The sequence below is a fragment of the Hydractinia symbiolongicarpus genome, chromosome 3, assembly GCF_029227915.1.
Source record: "Hydractinia symbiolongicarpus strain clone_291-10 chromosome 3, HSymV2.1, whole genome shotgun sequence".
Lineage (NCBI taxonomy): Eukaryota > Metazoa > Cnidaria > Hydrozoa > Anthoathecata > Hydractiniidae > Hydractinia > Hydractinia symbiolongicarpus.
The window spans coordinates 17,243,082-17,261,675 of record NC_079877.1 but is presented as its reverse complement, the minus strand read 5'-3'; the positions used below and the strand labels follow the sequence as shown (position 1 = coordinate 17,261,675).

At 34.1% G+C, this 18,594-nt stretch overlaps 3 protein-coding genes across 3 annotated transcripts; 2 read left to right on the top strand and 1 right to left on the bottom strand.

Moving 5' to 3' along the window:
* The first annotated feature begins 347 nt into the window (after window positions 1-347).
* On the top strand, window positions 348-5,258 carry LOC130636039 (methylosome subunit pICln-like). Its single transcript, XM_057445623.1, has 7 exons — window positions 348-546; window positions 889-1,022; window positions 1,926-2,003; window positions 2,407-2,487; window positions 2,663-2,727; window positions 2,803-2,899; window positions 5,027-5,258. Exons 1-7 carry the CDS (start codon window positions 422-424, stop codon window positions 5,059-5,061), a joined length of 615 nt encoding a protein of 204 aa, XP_057301606.1. The 5' UTR covers window positions 348-421; the 3' UTR covers window positions 5,062-5,258.
* On the bottom strand, window positions 5,156-6,135 carry LOC130636037 (metallophosphoesterase domain-containing protein 1-like). Its single transcript, XM_057445620.1, has one exon. The coding sequence runs from the start codon at window positions 6,058-6,060 to the stop codon at window positions 5,200-5,202; it is 861 nt and encodes a 286-aa protein (XP_057301603.1). The 5' UTR covers window positions 6,061-6,135; the 3' UTR covers window positions 5,156-5,199.
* Window positions 6,136-6,163: 28 nt separating this feature from the next.
* On the top strand, window positions 6,164-16,388 carry LOC130636038 (AMMECR1-like protein). The gene is made up of 5 exons (XM_057445622.1): window positions 6,164-6,625; window positions 8,744-8,854; window positions 9,352-9,466; window positions 15,040-15,130; window positions 15,333-16,388. Exons 1-5 carry the CDS (start codon window positions 6,372-6,374, stop codon window positions 15,494-15,496), a joined length of 735 nt encoding a protein of 244 aa, XP_057301605.1. The 5' UTR covers window positions 6,164-6,371; the 3' UTR covers window positions 15,497-16,388.
* Window positions 16,389-18,594: the final 2,206 nt, after the last annotated feature.

The following is an 18,594-nucleotide window of genomic DNA, read 5'->3' as shown; positions in this document are numbered from 1 at the left end:
TTTAGCCTCGTTCTTTGATCCTGCACCAATATGAATATTATTTCGCAGTTATTGTACATAAACAATAAAAAAAACAATCACAAGCACTACACTGTCAGATGAATAGTCACTTTTCAAGCAAACGCATTTATCGATAGCTTGAGAGAACTGCAAGAAAATTACTATTCTGTTTTGTTCTTGTTTTAGACAAAATTTACCCCCTGCTGTTCTTAGTTTAAATAAGCCTTAGGGTTGTTCTTATTCCGCAAAATCTTAGTTTTGTTTTCTAATAAAATTGTTCTTGTAATATAAGTCTGTATTACGGTAATCTGCGGAAACACCGTTTCTGTTCTGTGGAAATCGTGCTCTGTAGTCACCATTGTCTGACATGTCTTGATCGATTTGTTTGAATTTTGAATATCGTTCTAGAAAAATCAAATAGATGACAATGGTATCTCGAACAGTTTGTGAAGTACCGACTGAAGGTATCGTCCATACCGAAACGAACACAAAAGCCTTTCTAGGAGACAAAGAATGCGGAGAAGGAACGCTGTATATAACGGAGAAGTGAGTTATGTTTGTTTCCAAACAAGCTTTTTAATAAGTTGCGCCTCCAAAGATATCAAATTTGCATGCTTCTGCATGCCTGTGTTCTATTTCTGAAACATTTATTTCAGTAAAGTGTTGACAAGGTACGTGTTTGAGATAAGGAGTAGCTGGAGGTATAAACACACACAGTAATAAGATTTGATGTACAAGTTAAACACGACACCTCTATTAGAATTTTCTAATGTTTTACAAATGTTTTTGCGCATATCGTAAATTACTTCGTGTTCTGTTCATGCATGTTTGTCTGAATTAAAATGTAAAAATTTTAATATTTTTCTTTTGGTATTGTTTCTGTGCAAGTGTGCTGATATGGAAAAGTAGTACGGAGGAAAACGGTTTCAAGCTGCAGTATCCATCAATATCTTTGCACGCAGTGTCGAGAGATACCAGCAGCTTTCCACACGAATGTTTGTTTTGTCTCCTAGAATCTGCAGGTAGGACATTTTGAAACTTAAATAATTCTGAAATTGATTCTTAAATAATTATTGAAAAAATACTTAAACGTTGTTAATTTATTCGAGAAAAATGTTGTAAAAGTAAATATTTCAGATTAGTTCAAGTTTACAAAAAAAATCTAAAAATAACTGTAGTTCGAAAAAGTTACTTCAAAAACTTTGGAAGTTCTTTCTTAAAGAAAGTACGCGCTAGGACTGTGAAAACCTGCACTGAAAAAACTAGGGTTTGAAAAATCAGGACTAGAAAAACCAGCACTGAGAAAACTAGCACTGGGAAAACAAGTACTTTAAAAAACCAGTTCTGAAAAAATCAGGACCGTAGAAAACCAGGACTGGAAGAAAAGGAGTGAGAAAACCAGGACTGAGAAGACCAGGACTGTGGAAACCAGAACTAAGAAAACAAGGAGTGGAAAAAAACAGGACAGAGAAAAACAGGAGTGAAGACAGCCAGGGCCGAGAAAACCAGGACTGGAAAGACCAAGTTAAAAAAGCAGGACTGGGAAGACCAGGACTGGGTAAACAGCATTTACTTCTTAGAAAACGCCTCTGAAAAATGGTAATATCACGAAAAACTCGACGCTATAAATGGTTTTACTATGCTCCAAGATAATGACAATATCTCTTGTGTCGGTCTAACACCGCGTACCACAGTATTTTACCTATGTAGGACTCTGTGTCCTGAAAAGATTTTCATATTTAAGGAAAATTTGGAAATGTACACAAATCCAGACCGATGATTGTAAAAGGCTTTTCTAATTGTACTCCAGAAAAATAATTTTAAAAAATGCGTAAGAATAAATGCTACAGGTACATACAGGTAACCAGGACGTTAGCTAACGCCCTAGTTACCTGTCTTGTAACTCGCTGTTCTTGTTTCTTTAGATGCTATCGAATCCGATGAAAGAGATCCAGAACCAGATGTGACAGAAGTCAGATTTGTTCCATCACAAAGTAGTAATAGTAAGGCTAAATATTGTGTTAACACTAAGGCTCGACACCAAAGCAGATAACATAGTTTTATTCATTTTGCCTGGAATTAAAAATAATCAAATTTCTCCGAACGCTCTAACCTCGCATGCTATTTGTCAGGGAAATGGGTGCGAAGAATATCAATTGTTATGTTTATCCCAAGGTTAATCAAACATACTGACCTGGTAAATTTAAACCGGATTTTCTTAGCGCCTTATTTACACGCTTTTATTGATAAAAATACGACAACAGAAATAAAATTTTGTCATCAAAATTTGTATAGTGTTTTTATGAAGGAAATCCACTGATGTAGAGGATACAGGGAGTCTAAAGAAGAAATTAAATTTAAGGCGCGGGAGTGCTATATATGACAATCTACATTTTTATTTTTCAGTAAAAGCTATGTATGAGGCCGTTACGTATTGTCAAGAGTTACATCCCGATCCAGATGAAGAAGACTCTGATGAAATGATAGGTAAACTAACATAAACCTTGTATTAGTAGTACTTCTGACGTTCCCCTATCTATATCACGTGTACCTTTTGGTAATCATACTCTTTCTTTTGTAGCCTCGTTCACATTCTTACGTTGATATATAGTTTATTTACTTCGGATGTAAAAACGTTTTCGTTTTGTTTTTTTGTTAATAGAGGAAGAAGAATTTTTCACGTCCGATAACGATCCAGAAAATATTGAACTGTCATCAGAAGGCCAGGTAGCCATTTTCATTACTTGATATATTAGGTGGTTTATTTTTATGACCGTCATTAGTACTTTTTTTCTGGTTCAGGCTGTACTACATCGACTGCAACAAAATATGCAAATAGTAACACAGGAGGAGTTTGGCGAGATGGTACAGGAGGAGGGACTAACAAACGGTCATAGCAGTAAGTTTTCTTGCGCATGTCTCCCACCTTCTTAGACGTTTTAATATTGAATAAGATCTTTTGGAAATTCAATTTGCGATTTGGCTATTATTCCCAGGAAAAAATAAATCCCGCTAAATAAAAACACGAATTTATTTGCTTTATTCCTGCCAGAGGTTTCTTCTTTCAGCCGCACATCAAGAATATTTGGATATTAAATCTCGAATTAAGTCAAGCCTTCCTCTTCAGGTGTAATCACTTTTTTAAAGTGTGTAGGGTGCCAGATGTCTTTCGCAAAGGTTTAAAGTTTTTTAATATTTTTCAGTTTTTTTCAAGACCTCATTTTTTGCTTTATTTCAAGATTCCAAAGCACATGCACACACAAAAGATGTACACGCTAAAGTAATGTTTGAAGGAGAACTAACGATTTATAACAAGTTGTGCTTATAATGTTTACTAAAATTAAACTGTGTTAAGTTTTTTATATTTGTGAGCTTTGGTTCTCGAGATATTTAAGGTCAAAGTAGTCCCACCGTCGCTGCCATGACAGTGTCGATTAGTACATTCTGTTAGGTAAAATAATATGTGTTACGTAAGATGCACACAAACGTATTCTGAATTAATGAAGCGAGGAAATGTTGCGATTGTCTAAGATAAGATTAGTTAAGTTTTTTCGTTAGTTCTTCTTTAAAATACCCAAAATGGCAGTGATAAACATATGGGAAGTCATGTCGTAAAATTTTTCAAGAACATCGACTGGCGACAGTTTATGAACGCGAGTAAAAAATTAATCCTTAAATTCGCTAAGGTCAATGTTTGCTAAAATACCGTATCAGCGTATTTTAACGATACACATTATAAATTAGGAACAGGATAATACAGAATTATTAAAGACCACAAACAAACGAAAGTTCCAGAGCATAAATTTGAAAAAAGGTTAAAGCTTATGTTTTGTATCGAAAGAAGTGTGTACTTTATTGTCAAAAATATCCTCGGGAAGAAAAAAGGTTCAACTGAGCTTATTATCTTATCGTGCTAAAACGTGCGCAAGTAGTACCAAAAAGTATTAACACTCTGAATCTATATTATAATACCCTTATACGTCTGTCTGTCTGTCTGTCTGTCTGTCTGTCTGTCACGCAAAATGGTAACAGCAGTAGTGAGACACACAAAATGCATTAATAAACAACGACGATTTCGTTTTTTTTTTTCAAAACGCGAATTTTTCTTACCGTAAAGATTTTTCTTTCAAAGATAATGCAACTTTAAAAAACTTGGAAATTTAGTGTATGAACTATCAGGAATAAAGAATTGTAATAAACTTTTGCTTTTCAGAATTTTCAAAAACAAAAAAAAACTTTCGCGAAAAGATCCAATATTCACACAAAACTATCGAAATAATTTTTTTAATGAAATAAATTTACTTCTTTCCTTAAAAACTTAAAAGATCATGTGCATGTACGTTAAGAAAAAATACCTTGCTAACCTGGGATGTTTTTTATACTCTGGAGAATTTTTTAATAAACAACCCCATTTTTTGAGGTCGCTGAAGGTAAAAGGCTTTACTCTTGGTAGCCACAATACAAAATTTATTAAACACTGCTTCAATTTTCTGACCGTTAAAATAATAAGCGTGTGAGTTACTGCGCTGAAAGTAATTGGTGAATGTTCAAATGTTCTTAAAAATTTACATTTTTATCGTATTTTATGACTGACTAAAACTATGTCAATATTTTTTTACTTTCCGACAAACCTAAAAAATGTTAGAATTGCAGAACTAAAAGTTACGAATGAATGTAAAGAGCAAATGTTATGCCATCGGGATTAAAAAAATGCTATGGATAAACTTTGGCGAATTGCCAAGGACAAAATTCGTTAAAATTTCTTCTCTCAAGTGTCTCTTTAAATTAGAAACTACGAAAACATTTAATCGGACCAAATTTTGTCGCTCCCTACGTGATAAAATTTTGAGGTAAACAAAATTAGGACCAACAAACGTAGCCAATGGTGATTATACTTTGCATAAAAATTGCGCTAGTTTAAAAAAATGTGGACTATAACATTGGCAGAAAAGGAAAAATTTTGTTTCTTCCACAATTATTTCTTTCACATTTATTTATTTATCACTGTAAGGCTCTCTTTATTTAGATGGTCAATTCGACGACGCAGATGAGATGAATTGAAACTAATGTGTAGTATCCAATGAGGAAAGTGGATCAAATAATGAGAACAACCAAAGCAACACAAAACCACGCAAAAGAAACAAACAAAAGTGGATGAAACGAACACGAGTATTTACATTTACGAAAATATATATCAATTTACAATCTGTAGTCGAATATAACGTAGTTATGAACAGGATTATATTTTCTATCACATATAGACGCGTTGATAAATGTAGTGCATTGGTCTGTCCATGCCCCGAAGTCCTCGTGTATATGTCCAAATACGTGATACCTAGGTTTGACTCGGTCCTGCACAGTAAGAAGTAATTCAGCACATCCCACGTGCATAGATTGTTTTACCCGATCTCCAATGCCCAACGGCGGACCATGGGTGACCAGTATATCAGTATCTTCGGGGATTTTATTCCATTTTTCTAACAGTGCATCACCACGTGATTTATTGAAAGCAAGATTGAAATGTGATGGTTGCCAGGGTGACCCGAATATCTTTATACCAAATAATTCAATTGAATCGTCTTGTAGGTAATAGCAGTTTTTTAAAAGGCTCTTAGATTCTGCAGGAGTTAAGTCGTGCGAAAATGGTGATCTTAAATTGTACAACCTAATAGCGGACATGAGAAGCCCTCCTTTATTACAAGTATTTTCGTCAAATGAAATTTCATGATTACCTGCAATGACTACGATATGCTTGAATTTAACGCTAACAGTCTGCAAAAAATCGTTGAACTTTCTTATTTCAGATTCACCGCTTAGCATGGAAAAGTCTCCGGCGTGTATAAGGACATGAGCATCCGGTAATGACTCAACTAACTCATTAGTTTTGCCGTGTGTGTCTGAAATGCACACAAATCTTACCGTGTTCTCATTTTTCTGTTGAATTAAGTTTGTTCTACAAAGCTCTCTTATGTTTTTAAATCTGCCTTCTTTTAACTCATGTTCGTAGCATTCTCTTGGTTGGCTGGCAAGTGGGTGAACTTGGATTTTCTTTCCAGACATAACAAGTGCCAAGTAACAAGCGTGCGGTTTTGTGTTTTGAAAAATTGTCTACCATTTTGCAGATAATTATACGGTGCAAAATCAGGAGCCTCTCCTGTTTGTTTTGCACATCTCTTCGCTATCGGTCCCGGTCGCTAGCAAGAAAAAATATTCAGCTTGGTGATAAGAAAATTCTTAACCTAGTCGAAAGTTTAGAATATAAAATTTACGCCATGTGCATGTAGCTATATATTATAGTAATATTTTAAAGTTGGATACAAAGGTGGCTCTTTCACCTTCCTAAAACTAACTTCACCACATACGTCGCTACAATGGTCGGTAGGAGAAGGGAAGATAAGTACCGGCATCCCATACCAAATTCACTGCCTCCAGTAACTCGTAGAAAATCTCAACAAGGGAGCCACCAAACAGAAAATGAAAATAACATTCATCCCTTAAATGGAATACAGTTAACATTAGTAGTTACACAGGATATGGCTTATTACTGTTTCGACATACTCTTAAGTCATTTGAAAAGGGCTGAATTACCTAGGTCGAGATGGCCGAAGTTTCCAAACGACCCTTTGTAAGTATATACCACTTTGCTTATGATACAAACCTGCATTTCAGTGACTCTTTGAAACAACTGGGCAAACAAATGAATTTAGACCTCGAGCTTCTCTGCCATTGGTTAAATGCCAATAAGATTTCTCTTCTTAATGCTAGCAAGACAGAGTACATTTTATTTAAACATGCACATAAACGTCTATTTAATTATTTGAACGGACTACTTTTACTTTTTTATTTTATTTTTTTATTTATTTTTTTTTTTTTTGGGGGGGTGGCTAAATGACTTTTTGAGTCGCTGGAGGGGGGCTTATTGGAAGAGGGGGCTAAATAAAGGGAGGGGGGATAAAAAGGGTAATTACGGTATAGAACTGAAACTTCCAAGAACAATGTGTGGCTGGGAAAATCAAAACAAATTTTAAATAACTATTAATTCACTCTTTGATCAGTTGTGCTCCAATGTATTGGAGGTAACATTTTATAATATACAAATTATCATGTTCAACATGATAAATGGGAGAGAAAAACAACACAGATCCGAGCTTAAAAATCAAAACCACTTCTGCAAAGAAAATTCACAGCTTTAAAATTAGTTATTTGGTATAAAAGGTGTTTAAAAACATAAAAAAAAAACTTTCTCGGATACATAAAGCACAAAATCCGTCTTTGTGTGACAACAATTCGTGAATGTTTCATTCACAAAAGTTCGAAGAAAATGCCAATAGTCTACCGGGCCAGCATTCATAATCCGGTTTCCACAACATAATCAGGGCAAAAAAACATAATCGGGCCATGCGTCTTTTTACGTTTTTTTATAAACAGGACGGCCACCCGGTCGTCCTGTTTATAAAAAGACCGTTTTCGCAATCCGGGCAGAACAAGCCCCCTTGAGTAAATGTTATTATTATTATAATTATTATTTTTATTATTTATACAGGATATAACCACTTAAGTGTTCTGAATGTATAAATTAGGTTTACACCAGTATTGCCTACCCAATTTTGCTCGAATGGCATGGATTGGCCTGTTGATGTGGTATAAACGTAACCAGAAGGCCACACACACATATACATGATATACACCTAGATGCGTGAAAAATTAGTATTCTCGCACAACCAATTGTTTGCATAGCAGCTCTGTGTGAAAATTAAATGTGCATGAAAATCTCATCAATTAGGGATATAAATCAGCCTTTGTAATAGATTCTTATGTGATGTGCAATCAAATGCTTTAGCTAGTTTCTGTTAAGCTCAAACATTAAAGATAGTATGGATGGGCAGTTTTTGGCCAAGGAAACTCTCGCTACAAAAAAAACCCATATCATAAGTCAGCAACTTTCTCCTATCGCCACATACAAGTTCCCTCAATTTGCGCCCTTGTAAAGGTAGTTTAAGTGGATGAATAAATATAATGGCAGTTCACCTTGACCATGCTAGATGCTTGTTGCAAAGTAATGTAACTTTTTATTGAAAAAGTGGATCTTTTTATTTTATGGCTGACTGACCGAGCAAACCTCTTTTGGACCCTCACAAGGATACTAACCAAACATTTTTTGTTTCATGCCCAATGCATACCATTTCTTAAAGGATTTTTAAGAAATACTGTAGCTAAACCACCCTGACAGCTCTTTCCACTACATGATTTGCTGGTTTTGGCTATAAGCCATTTTTATATAACAACAAATGTGAGATCGAAAGGCTTTAGAAATAAATTTTAAAGCCTTTTTTATGTTTAAAATGGTGATGATACCAGCAGACTTGTCTCAGATGTATCTAGTGGCTGTTTTAAACATTACCTTGTTGTTTTTTTGTGCAAAAAGCCATTGTGGCCTTAGGAAAAATAGGGGAATTGAATTAACCAAGAGTATCTGTGAAGGAGAGTATGTATGGCGATAAGAATTTATTCTCAAAAATATTCTCCAGTCTTTCTAGTTTTTAGGTTTGTTTTAATAGCTAGTGACTAACATTTCCAACTCATGCTAGCATGGAAAACGAACTTTAAGCTGAGAATGATGATAATGATGATGATGATGAATATTTTGCAAAGATTAAGATACAAATTGTGACAAAAAACAATAACATAGCTTTTTTTATTGTGTGTTTATGTAAAAAGTATATGTTTTCATATTTTTATTTAGTCCATTATTTGTTACATGGAAATATGGGACGGAAAAAAGATTACGAGGATGTATTGGAACTTTCACTGCTCTTCGCTTGCATGAAGGTCTAAGAGAATACTCATTGTCTAGGTATGTTCCATTTTTCAGTGAACAGAAAAAGCTGTGTGGAAAAAATATGGTTTTTTTTATATACAGAAAAAAAATAGATTTTCAAAGAAAATAAGTGAAAAGAAATGAGAAAGAATTTGTCAGCAAAATTCCTAGTTGTTTAATTCCAATAAACGAGTATTTTTTTGGTACCAGATAGATGGAGAAAACTAAAAAATAATTTTTTTAAAAAAAACTGGAAATTTGAAAAAAATAGGCCTAGGAAGTCCTGGCACTTATTTGTTGACAGAAAATGAATGTTGTCACACTTCATAATTATCATTTATCTTGTGTCTCCAGTTTAGACTCAAGGAAAGGGTGATATTGTGATTTAAATTTAGAAAACGATATCATTTAGGGAAGCCAGAATTCAGGAAAATCCTAGATTTTTTTAGATTGTGTCTAAATCTCTTCCAGGGCCTATGGAATATCTCCTAAATAGCCTAGTGTTAAAAATAGTTGGTCATTTCTTTGTTCAGTGCATTGAAAGACAGTCGCTTTCAACCAGTCCGTTTGGACGAGGTACACAAATTGCATTGCAGTGTATCTCTTCTCACCAATTTTGAATCCGATAAAAATTATCTAGACTGGGAGGTGAGTTATTGTCGTTTTTGTTGTTGTTGTTGTTTTTGGTGTTGGTGTTGTTGGTCATTGATATTTTTATATCTAAAGATTAGAACATTTTTTGCAATGCGAGCGCGACTTCCTAAAAAATGTTTCTCTGATATAACATTTTGTGCGTCATGAGCTGAAGTAATTTCCATTTTGATTTTATTTTGTAGCGTCAAAGTTTTTGTGCTTGGTTTGACCCAATTATTAAACCGTTTAATGCAAATGCGAACTTTTATTTATTTTGTTGAATCCACAAAAAAAAAAAGTTAAGTGAAGGAACACCCTCTTTCCCAGTTTTTTTGTCTTTTTGATATGAGAGAAGACGAAGAAAAATACCCTGGTATCGTTAAATGATTTTTGGCTAATATATGGCCAGATTATGCGAATGTGTTATACGTTAATTTATGCGACTAACAATGGCAGGTCTTTAGCAGGTAGTTTATGTTCCAGGAACAGGAAACTTACTGTAACATATTATATTGTTTTACGACTAAAATATACAAGAAAAATTATCTTGGTAACTGCAATAAGCATCTTTCAACTTTAAAAAAGGTGTGCTGTCTTATTAGCAGGTTACATTATACTTTATTATAGTTTAGCTAGCTATAGCTAGCTAGGTACTTCCTGAATAAAAATTTTGCTGAACTAAGATAGTTCATTGTTAGATTTCTAATTCAGTTTATGGAAAAAGGTTTTATTTTTGTGGTGTTTTGAATCTTATGAAAAAAACAAGGGGAAGAGAAGGGCAGACTAATTTCAGACAGTTTCAGATATTATAAATGCTTGCCTTTTAGACATTCTGATATTCTGCTATGTAAACAGCAGAAACATTAAGGGAATTTGGAAATATAGTTTTTGTAAGAACTAATTTTTGAAATTTTTATACTTCCTTAATCGGAATACAAGTATGAGCGAGGGATATACAAGGGATATAAGCTTAGGGCTATTTTCCACTTTAACAAAATTTTCCATGGAATTAAATAGAAAGGAACAGAATAAATTCTGAGCATGCACCCTTGAAGTGTTTACATCACATCGACAGAAACTTTTCTGTCCATTCTTTTCTGAGCAAAGTAGAATTGGGTTCAACTTTTTTTTGTGTTGTGTACGGAAAAGACAAGTAGAGAATTATTTAACCAATCAGGTTATTTCATTTTGTGAGAATTGCAAAAAAGTGTGTTTACTTTCTGTATAAAAATGTGTGCAATATTATGAAATGGAAATTACAAGTAGAAATTTTTTGTTCTGTTCCTGTACAAAATACTTTTTCATCAAAACCATACTTTCTGCTAAAAATAAAATTTATATAAAGATTTGAAACCTGGTATAACATATTTTTAAGTTAGTTTAATAAATTTGAGTCAAAAATTATTTTCACTCTTATCATAGTTCCTGAGTTTCAGAACTTACTCACTTTTAGAGACACCGGTAATCAATTTTTGGCAATTATGAATTTTGACAAAGATACATGTGCAAAAAACATTATAAACAATTCTCATGATTGAGATTGCGGTCTAAATAAAAATATGTGCCATGCTTGATTTTGTCACAGAAAGCCACTCTGTAAATAAAATTTTCAAGCTGTGAGTGGGTTGATTTTACTTGCCTCATGAATATGGTTAAGGTATTATTGAAGTTTATAGATTTCTCAGAGACGCTATATTTTATTGAAATTCATTGATTTCTCAGTGACGCTAGATTCCCCCTTCTCCAAGTTTTATTAGTCTTTTTCTGGAATACATACATCAATTTATGTAAACATTTTATATATTTTTGCAAATGGGGTCCCCAGAAATATATATACATATTTGTAGGATTTAATCTTGTACATCTGATTTCAAACAAATATGTTGTTATAGACCTTTCCGCGGTAAGCCCTTTTGACCTTAACACGTGTGTGTGACAGGCAAAAAGATGCTGGCACTAGGTGAAGCCAGTTCCTTTTCAGTCTGTTTCTTTGCATAAAGGTATCATTACAACTTTATATGAATATATATTGTTTTTATCCCAGTCAGTTTTTTATCCATCTATCATCTAATATGGTAGCTTTTCTGTGTTGTGGGTTTCTATTGCTCCTTCTGTGTAACATCGTAAGGAAATGGGCTTGCCTCAGATCCTTCAAACATAGTTTTGGAAGAGCACATAACTGTAGAATGATCTCCCTACGACTTAAAAATAACTTTACTCAGGTAGGAAACCCCACATTTACGCTAAAACTGATTTTTGTGTTCGTTGTATTTTTGAGCAATACAAAACCTTTTTTCAAAAGTAGCTCACTCAACAACAACGAAATGAGTCGATTAGATAGGAGTTTCTTTTCTATCTCTTCACTTGATGCCTGCAATAGAGTTTCTGAAAGCCAGCTCACTCTCCAATTAAAATTAATGGCTTTATCAAAACTTTGATTTTGAGGTAATCAGAAATGGGAAGGGCTTAAAAATGGCCCATCTCAACATTAATGGTCTGTCATTCAAACTAGACTATGTTAAACTTTTGCTACATCAAACAAAAATTGATGTATTCTCCATCTGTGAAACCAAAGTTGATGACACCATCACTGACAATGACGTTAAAATTGATAGCTATGTTTGTTATAGGAAGGATCGTAATAGACGAGGTGGGGGTGTTCTGTTTTTTGTTAATGAAAACTTGGATAGCCACCTTTTGAAACACATATACTTCAAAAAAGTTGAATCACTATGGGTGAAAGTGTGCCTGAGAAAAATTAAAACTATTTACGTGTGTGGGCTTTACAAGCCACCTGTAGATAGTGAACTTATGTACTCATTTTAAACAGTGTTTTAATAAACTTCCAAAAGAAAAAGAGGATGGGAGATTTTAACTGTAACATGCTTTCAAAATATGCGCTTTCCTCCAAAATGAAGGAATTATGCTCCACTCTTTTAATAAAACAACATATTACGGAGCCAACTCGTGTTACTGAAAATAGTAGCACTCTTATAGATTTGATACTTTCTAACAGTTCTTGTATTTCTAAAACTGGTGTCATGGATTTTGGCATCAGTGATCATAATTTAGTTTATACGATCAGAAAATTCAAAAGGCCAAAATTTGAACCTAAAACTATCAAGGTTCGTAACTACAAGAACTTCAGTGAAGAGGCTTTTCTGAAGGACCTCAGGAATTTAGACATATTTAGGTCAGGAATTTAGGTCATATTTTAATAATTATGATAACCTTGATGAAGCATGTGAGAAACTGAATAAAAGTGTTAAAACAGAGGCTGATAAACACGCCCCTTTCAAAACACATAGATTTTCTGGCCGTGTTGAGGCATGGTCACTGATGAATTAATAATAGCCATCAAAGAAAGAGACTTCTTAAAACGGAAAGCATCAAAAACAAAATCCATCATAGACTGGGAAGCTTTCAAACAAAAAAGGAAACAGGTAATAGGTCTCAAAAATCGACTCAAAAACGAGTACTATAATGACGTTTTGCAGGACTTTCAAAACAACTTTGGAAAACCCTAAAAAAACTGGTTCCTGATAAGTCAGGCAATGGATGGTACATAAACTTCTCACCCAAAAGAAATTTCAAACGCATTCAATTCTTTTTTTTGTCAGTGTTGGTGCCAAACTAGCCTCTAAATTTTCTTCTGACACTACTAATGTTAATCCACCTGTTAGCGGACACTATTTTCGGTGGGCTCGTATTGAGACCAAACGTTTCGAAAAAATAATTATTTCACTAAAATCTAATAAAGCTACAGGCTTGGACGGAATTGGTTCACGACTGCTAAAAGCAGGTTCTTCAGTTTTAAGAATTTATTTATTTAGTCTTTTCAACAAATATTTATTTACTGGTTATGTACCTAAATGTTGGAAGACTAAAAGGGTCTCGCCTATTTTTAAAAGTGGCAATAAAACAGATCCTACTAATTATCGGCCTATCTCCATTTTGCCAATTCCCATGAAAAAAAAGTTAGTGCATGAGCAAATGTCTCATTTTATTTCTGAGCACAACTTCCGGAATGACAGACAGTCCGGATTTCGAAAACTCTTTTTCACAGACACTGCAGTAGTCGGTGTCTCTGATTTTATTCTTACTGAGCTCGACCAACATAACTTTGTTTGTGCTGTGCTCATTGACCTTAAAAAAGCTTTTGACACTGTTGATCATAAAATTTTGTTAAAAAAAACTATGGTGTTTTGGCATCAGAGATGCTGCCTTTGACTGGTTCGAGTTCTACTTAACGGGCCGAATGCAGCTGACTCTTGTAAACGACACAGGATCGGATATGCTTCATGAAGACGCTTTTAGGGTACCGCAGGGATCTGTGTTGGACCCCTGCTCTTTCTTTTGTACATTGATGACTTAAAATCTGTCATCAATTCAAACTACCACCATCTATATGCAGATGATACAATAATTATTTCATCCCATCAAAACTTGGATACCTTTGCCTCCCAGGTCGAGTTAAAACTTTCGCAAGTCGACCCCGGGCTGAAAAATAACAAAACCACTATTAATACGGACAAAACTTAAACAATCTTTTTCGGCAACCACAGCCAGTTAAAAAAAGTTCACATTACTCCTGATTACATGCGCTCAAAATTCCTTTTGACAAAAAAGCTGTCATAATCATCAAACAAGAGGAGCTTCAAAAAACAGGTTCACACTTCCCTTGGTCAACACGGAATTTGGCAAAAAGCCTTCCCATTTAGAGCTGCAAAAGTGTGAAATAATCTTCCAGACCAAGTGACCTGTAATGGAAGTCTGCTTTCGTTTAATACTTCCATCTCTAATGTATTTGGCAAATTCTAATGGAGATCACTTTTTAACTTTTTAATTTTTGTTTTTTACTCTTATTCTTTTCAATTTTGACAGATTACTATTTTTGATTGAACTGAGGCAGTCTAAGGTTTATCATTTTTTGTTTCTTTTTTGTTCTAGTGGCCCCCAGTGGAAAGAATCCACTAACTATAGGTTTTTGTGATTTTCTGGGCTAGCCACTTTAAATATTTATTATTATTGTTATTGTTATTGTTATCCAAAGAAAGGCAAAAAATCCTGGGGATGAGGTTGGTGAAGGAACAAAAAAATTTTCTAAACCCTAAAATCTGTTAAAATAACTAGCATATATCAACAGATAACAATTTTTTAAAAAATAATTATCCGTATTTCTTCATTGCAACATTTTTACTAAGGTATCATGGCCGTATGGAGTAAAAAGAAGTAATTTTTGAGCTACTTTAAATTCTTCGCACCTAGGTTTACCGCACAATAAATTTTTCCGCCAAAGCGCTAAAAGTTATTATTTTGCACAGTCAACTTTTAGCCCAGCAAAAGTTAGATGTGTTCGGTTCCTTTTTAAAAATGCGATCTAAAAGATGGAAGTACTCATTTAAATCAAGTATCTCTCACTCAAGTATCTAAGTAGCTAGTTATGTAAAGTGAAAATTTACTGGTAAAAAGCCCACTCTTGTGCACAGTTTTTTAGGACAAACCCTAAAGTATATCTCAGAGAGCTCTGGGAACACGACTAAAGTAAGTCAAGTACTACAGACATCTGAAGTGTGTTTGTAATTTAGATTGGTATTCATGGCATAAGAATCGAGTTTCACAATGAAAAAGGTCATCGCAAAACAGCAACCTATTTGCCGGAGGTCGCCAAAGAACAAGGTATAAACCGTCTAGTGTGCGTTCAATGACAGTCGCATTAGTACGATGTCCATAACTCTTTCACAACATACAACAATTTGAATCATCTCACAGAACCTCTTACCTTCTTGTAAAAGGCGTGTATATATGTAATTTATACAGAAGACATTGTATTTAACCTTAGAATCTTGCAACTTCAACTTATGTTTCCTGTATATTTTAGGTTGGACGCGAACTGAAACAATAGATTCATTACTTCGGAAAGCTGGTTACTGGAAGCCAGTTACTGATGATTTCCGTAACACTATTAAATTGACTCGTTATAGGAGTGAAAAAATTATAGTCGCTTATGATGAGTATTTTGCTGTACGTCAAAACAGTTCCTGACGACGACGTATTTAGGTTTTCGATGTCATTTTATTTTCTGTCAACATATACACTTTTAAACGACTTGGCTACAGTTTAAAATAATGGATCAAATTTACGATGATCTAGACTCAAAATTAGAAAACTTATGATCGTAGCATTGGGTTTTTATATATATAGTACTTTCACGTTTTGTATAATATATTGATATTTGGGTGAAAGTCCTGCAGTGGGCGATGTATTTTACTTATTTTTATCCTACTTTTTTCTTACCTGCAATGTATGTTGATGGCTCTTGTTACATTTAATGCCCATTTTGAAATGACGTAAATATTTTATGTCGTGGCGTTCGATGCATACTCGTGCAACAAAGACAGATGAAATCAGGACCGATAAAAATTTGGCATTGATTAAGGGTGCGGTAAGGTCCAACGATTATACTTTGTTGAGTAAAAGGCAACTTTCGAGTTGGCTTTATAACAACGTTTAAGTGACTTCTTTGATAGTTTTTGTTCGAACAAACTTTTTTTGGCTATGAAATGAAGCGTTTCGAGGAGATCCCTTAGCATTATAGATGTAAATTTAAAATTCCCTTTTTGCTTTGACTACCAGACCTGCGAACGTTGCAGTCTTCAGTTACGTCCATATCATTTCCATGACTTTCTTATGGGGTCTGTTCATTTAAAGTAGGAGTTATCCAAATTTAAAAACTTCGAAAATTCTCAGAGATTTCAAAAGTTTCGATTCTGTCGTGATTTATCATTATTGTGCGAGTTACCTTCACTCACTTCACAAATTGCAACCTCCCACACTAGTTTTATTTATTATGTTTTATAATTGTATGTGTCTCGTAATTTCTGGTGATTGTATGACTTATATATTTACTGTGGAAATCAAAGTTTTTTTTAATGTAGCACTGTTTAGTTCTGTGTAAGCGGTACAACTTTGCGGTTATTCGAACGTGAACATATTCGAGGTTACTCTTGCAAACCAAATAACCAAATATACAAAATCTGCGCTTGCGAAATTGTACAGAAAGAAATGACGTAATTATTAAGGAGAAATGTTAATAACAACATATAAGGTGCATAAAGTAAAAATAAACTCCGATCTCCATAGCGCCTCACCCTGAGAGCTCTAACTTATGATAGTATTATCGTTACTCTAAAATTTTAACACGAGCTTTGTAAATTATACAGCTTCAAAAAACTGTGCGGATTTACAAAGAATCATCTCATAGAGCCTCTTACTTTCTTGTGAAAGGCGTGTATGCCTGAAGGTCAAATATTTCAGGAAATAATAAGGAAAGTTCGTACTGATAATACACTGGCTGAGAAATCCATCTGTTTGAACGGCTGAACAAGGGTTTAGGAAATGGATCAGGCGACGGGGCTGCCGTTGCTTACCGCTTTTGTTCGTGCGAGATTCGGGTCCCGCGCCATGTTAACAAAATGGTAGACGGCTAGATAGTTTCTCGTCTCAATATCTTCTATCGTTTTGGTTAGAAAGGCTGATATTTCTTTCCATAAATTAATGGAATGACATTAATATATTAAGTTGTTATGTTAGCTTTTTATTGTGAAATTGACGCATTTTTAGATAGGTCTGCCCTGTAAAAAGGTCGTCCAAGTTGAAGGTTTTTTGCTTGTTTCTCCTTTTGCCTGTCGTAAAAAAAGAAAGAAAAAAAAAGAAAGATAGCTATGCATATTTAACGCAGCTAGCCTCACAAATATCGAGGGGTATACCATGTCTTTTATTTCCAGGAGGGGGCGCCATGGCATGGCTTGAAGGGAAGTCCTGGAGTATGTATTTAAAGTAAATACATGCATGGAATCATATATAGTCCTGATTTATATATAGCTATACGTGTACGCGCATTTGATTGATTATATAAATGCCATTTTCACCATATTTATCTCATATGTAATGAGGTAAAAATGTAAACAACAGTGTACATGGAGGAAAAAGCGTTAAAAAACAAATTTCACATTAAAAAGGTGGGGGGAATTTAGGTTTCAACATTTATTCACAAGTAAGTTGTATAATTATCTACTATTATAAGTAACATAGTAAAAGTATATAGTGAAAAAATAAAATATGTATAAGTGAAAGGCTTATACCTAGTCATTGTATTAAATATCTTCGTGTTCTATTAGATTTTGATTTAAGCTGGAAGTCTCTGATCAATGATACGGTTGCCAAGCTCAAGAGGGCCAATGGAGCTTTAGCTAAACTTCGTCACTTTGTGCCTTTAAATGTTATTATTCTAGTTTACTATGCCATTTTTCATTCACACTTGCAATATTGTAATCAAATTTAGGGTCAGCCAAACAGTCTTGATGTTAATCGTACTACCGTTTTGCAAAATTTTGCTATTGGACCCATGTCTTTTGAATCTCGAAGAGCATCATCCAGTCACCGGTATGGTAATCTTGAGCTCCTTAAATTCTCTGATATTGTCCAATGTCACAATATTCTATTTTTACATAAACTATTTCATGAAAAATTGCCTGCTTCTATCCTTAATACATTTCCGGTTGACTTCACCCATGCTCAAGGCACTCGGGCAGAGAAGATTGGTTTGCTCAATCTCCCTACCTTTAGTACTGTTTCTTTTGGTAAAAACTCAATTAGATTTAATGCCATTAATTCCTGGAATAAGTTGCAGTCTTTAATGACTAGAAAATTTGTTTCCCTTGATTATTTTAATCTTAGAAGTGATCTGAAAAAGTACTTTGTTTCCTCTTACTAATCCTTCCTGAATTGTCAGACTTGACCATTTATTTCTTGCATGGTTGTTTATCATTTGACCCACTATTATGTGTGTTTTGTTGTGTGCATCTCATATTGTTACTGTAATTGTCAAAGGGTGGCCATACCCTTTGCCTTAGCTTTATGCTATTAGGTATGGTCTCCCTTCAATAGCATTATATATTTTAATTTTGTTACCCTGAGCAATTATTATATTTATTTTCTTTTTCTTTATATTTATTTTATTTTTATTTTAATTGTATATAATTGCTATTGATAAATAAATTTTCTCCAACTGTTCACAGAAAATTGGAAGATGGACTTGTAGTGCATACAAACATACACAGCCCGTTGTAAAAAAAAAGAAC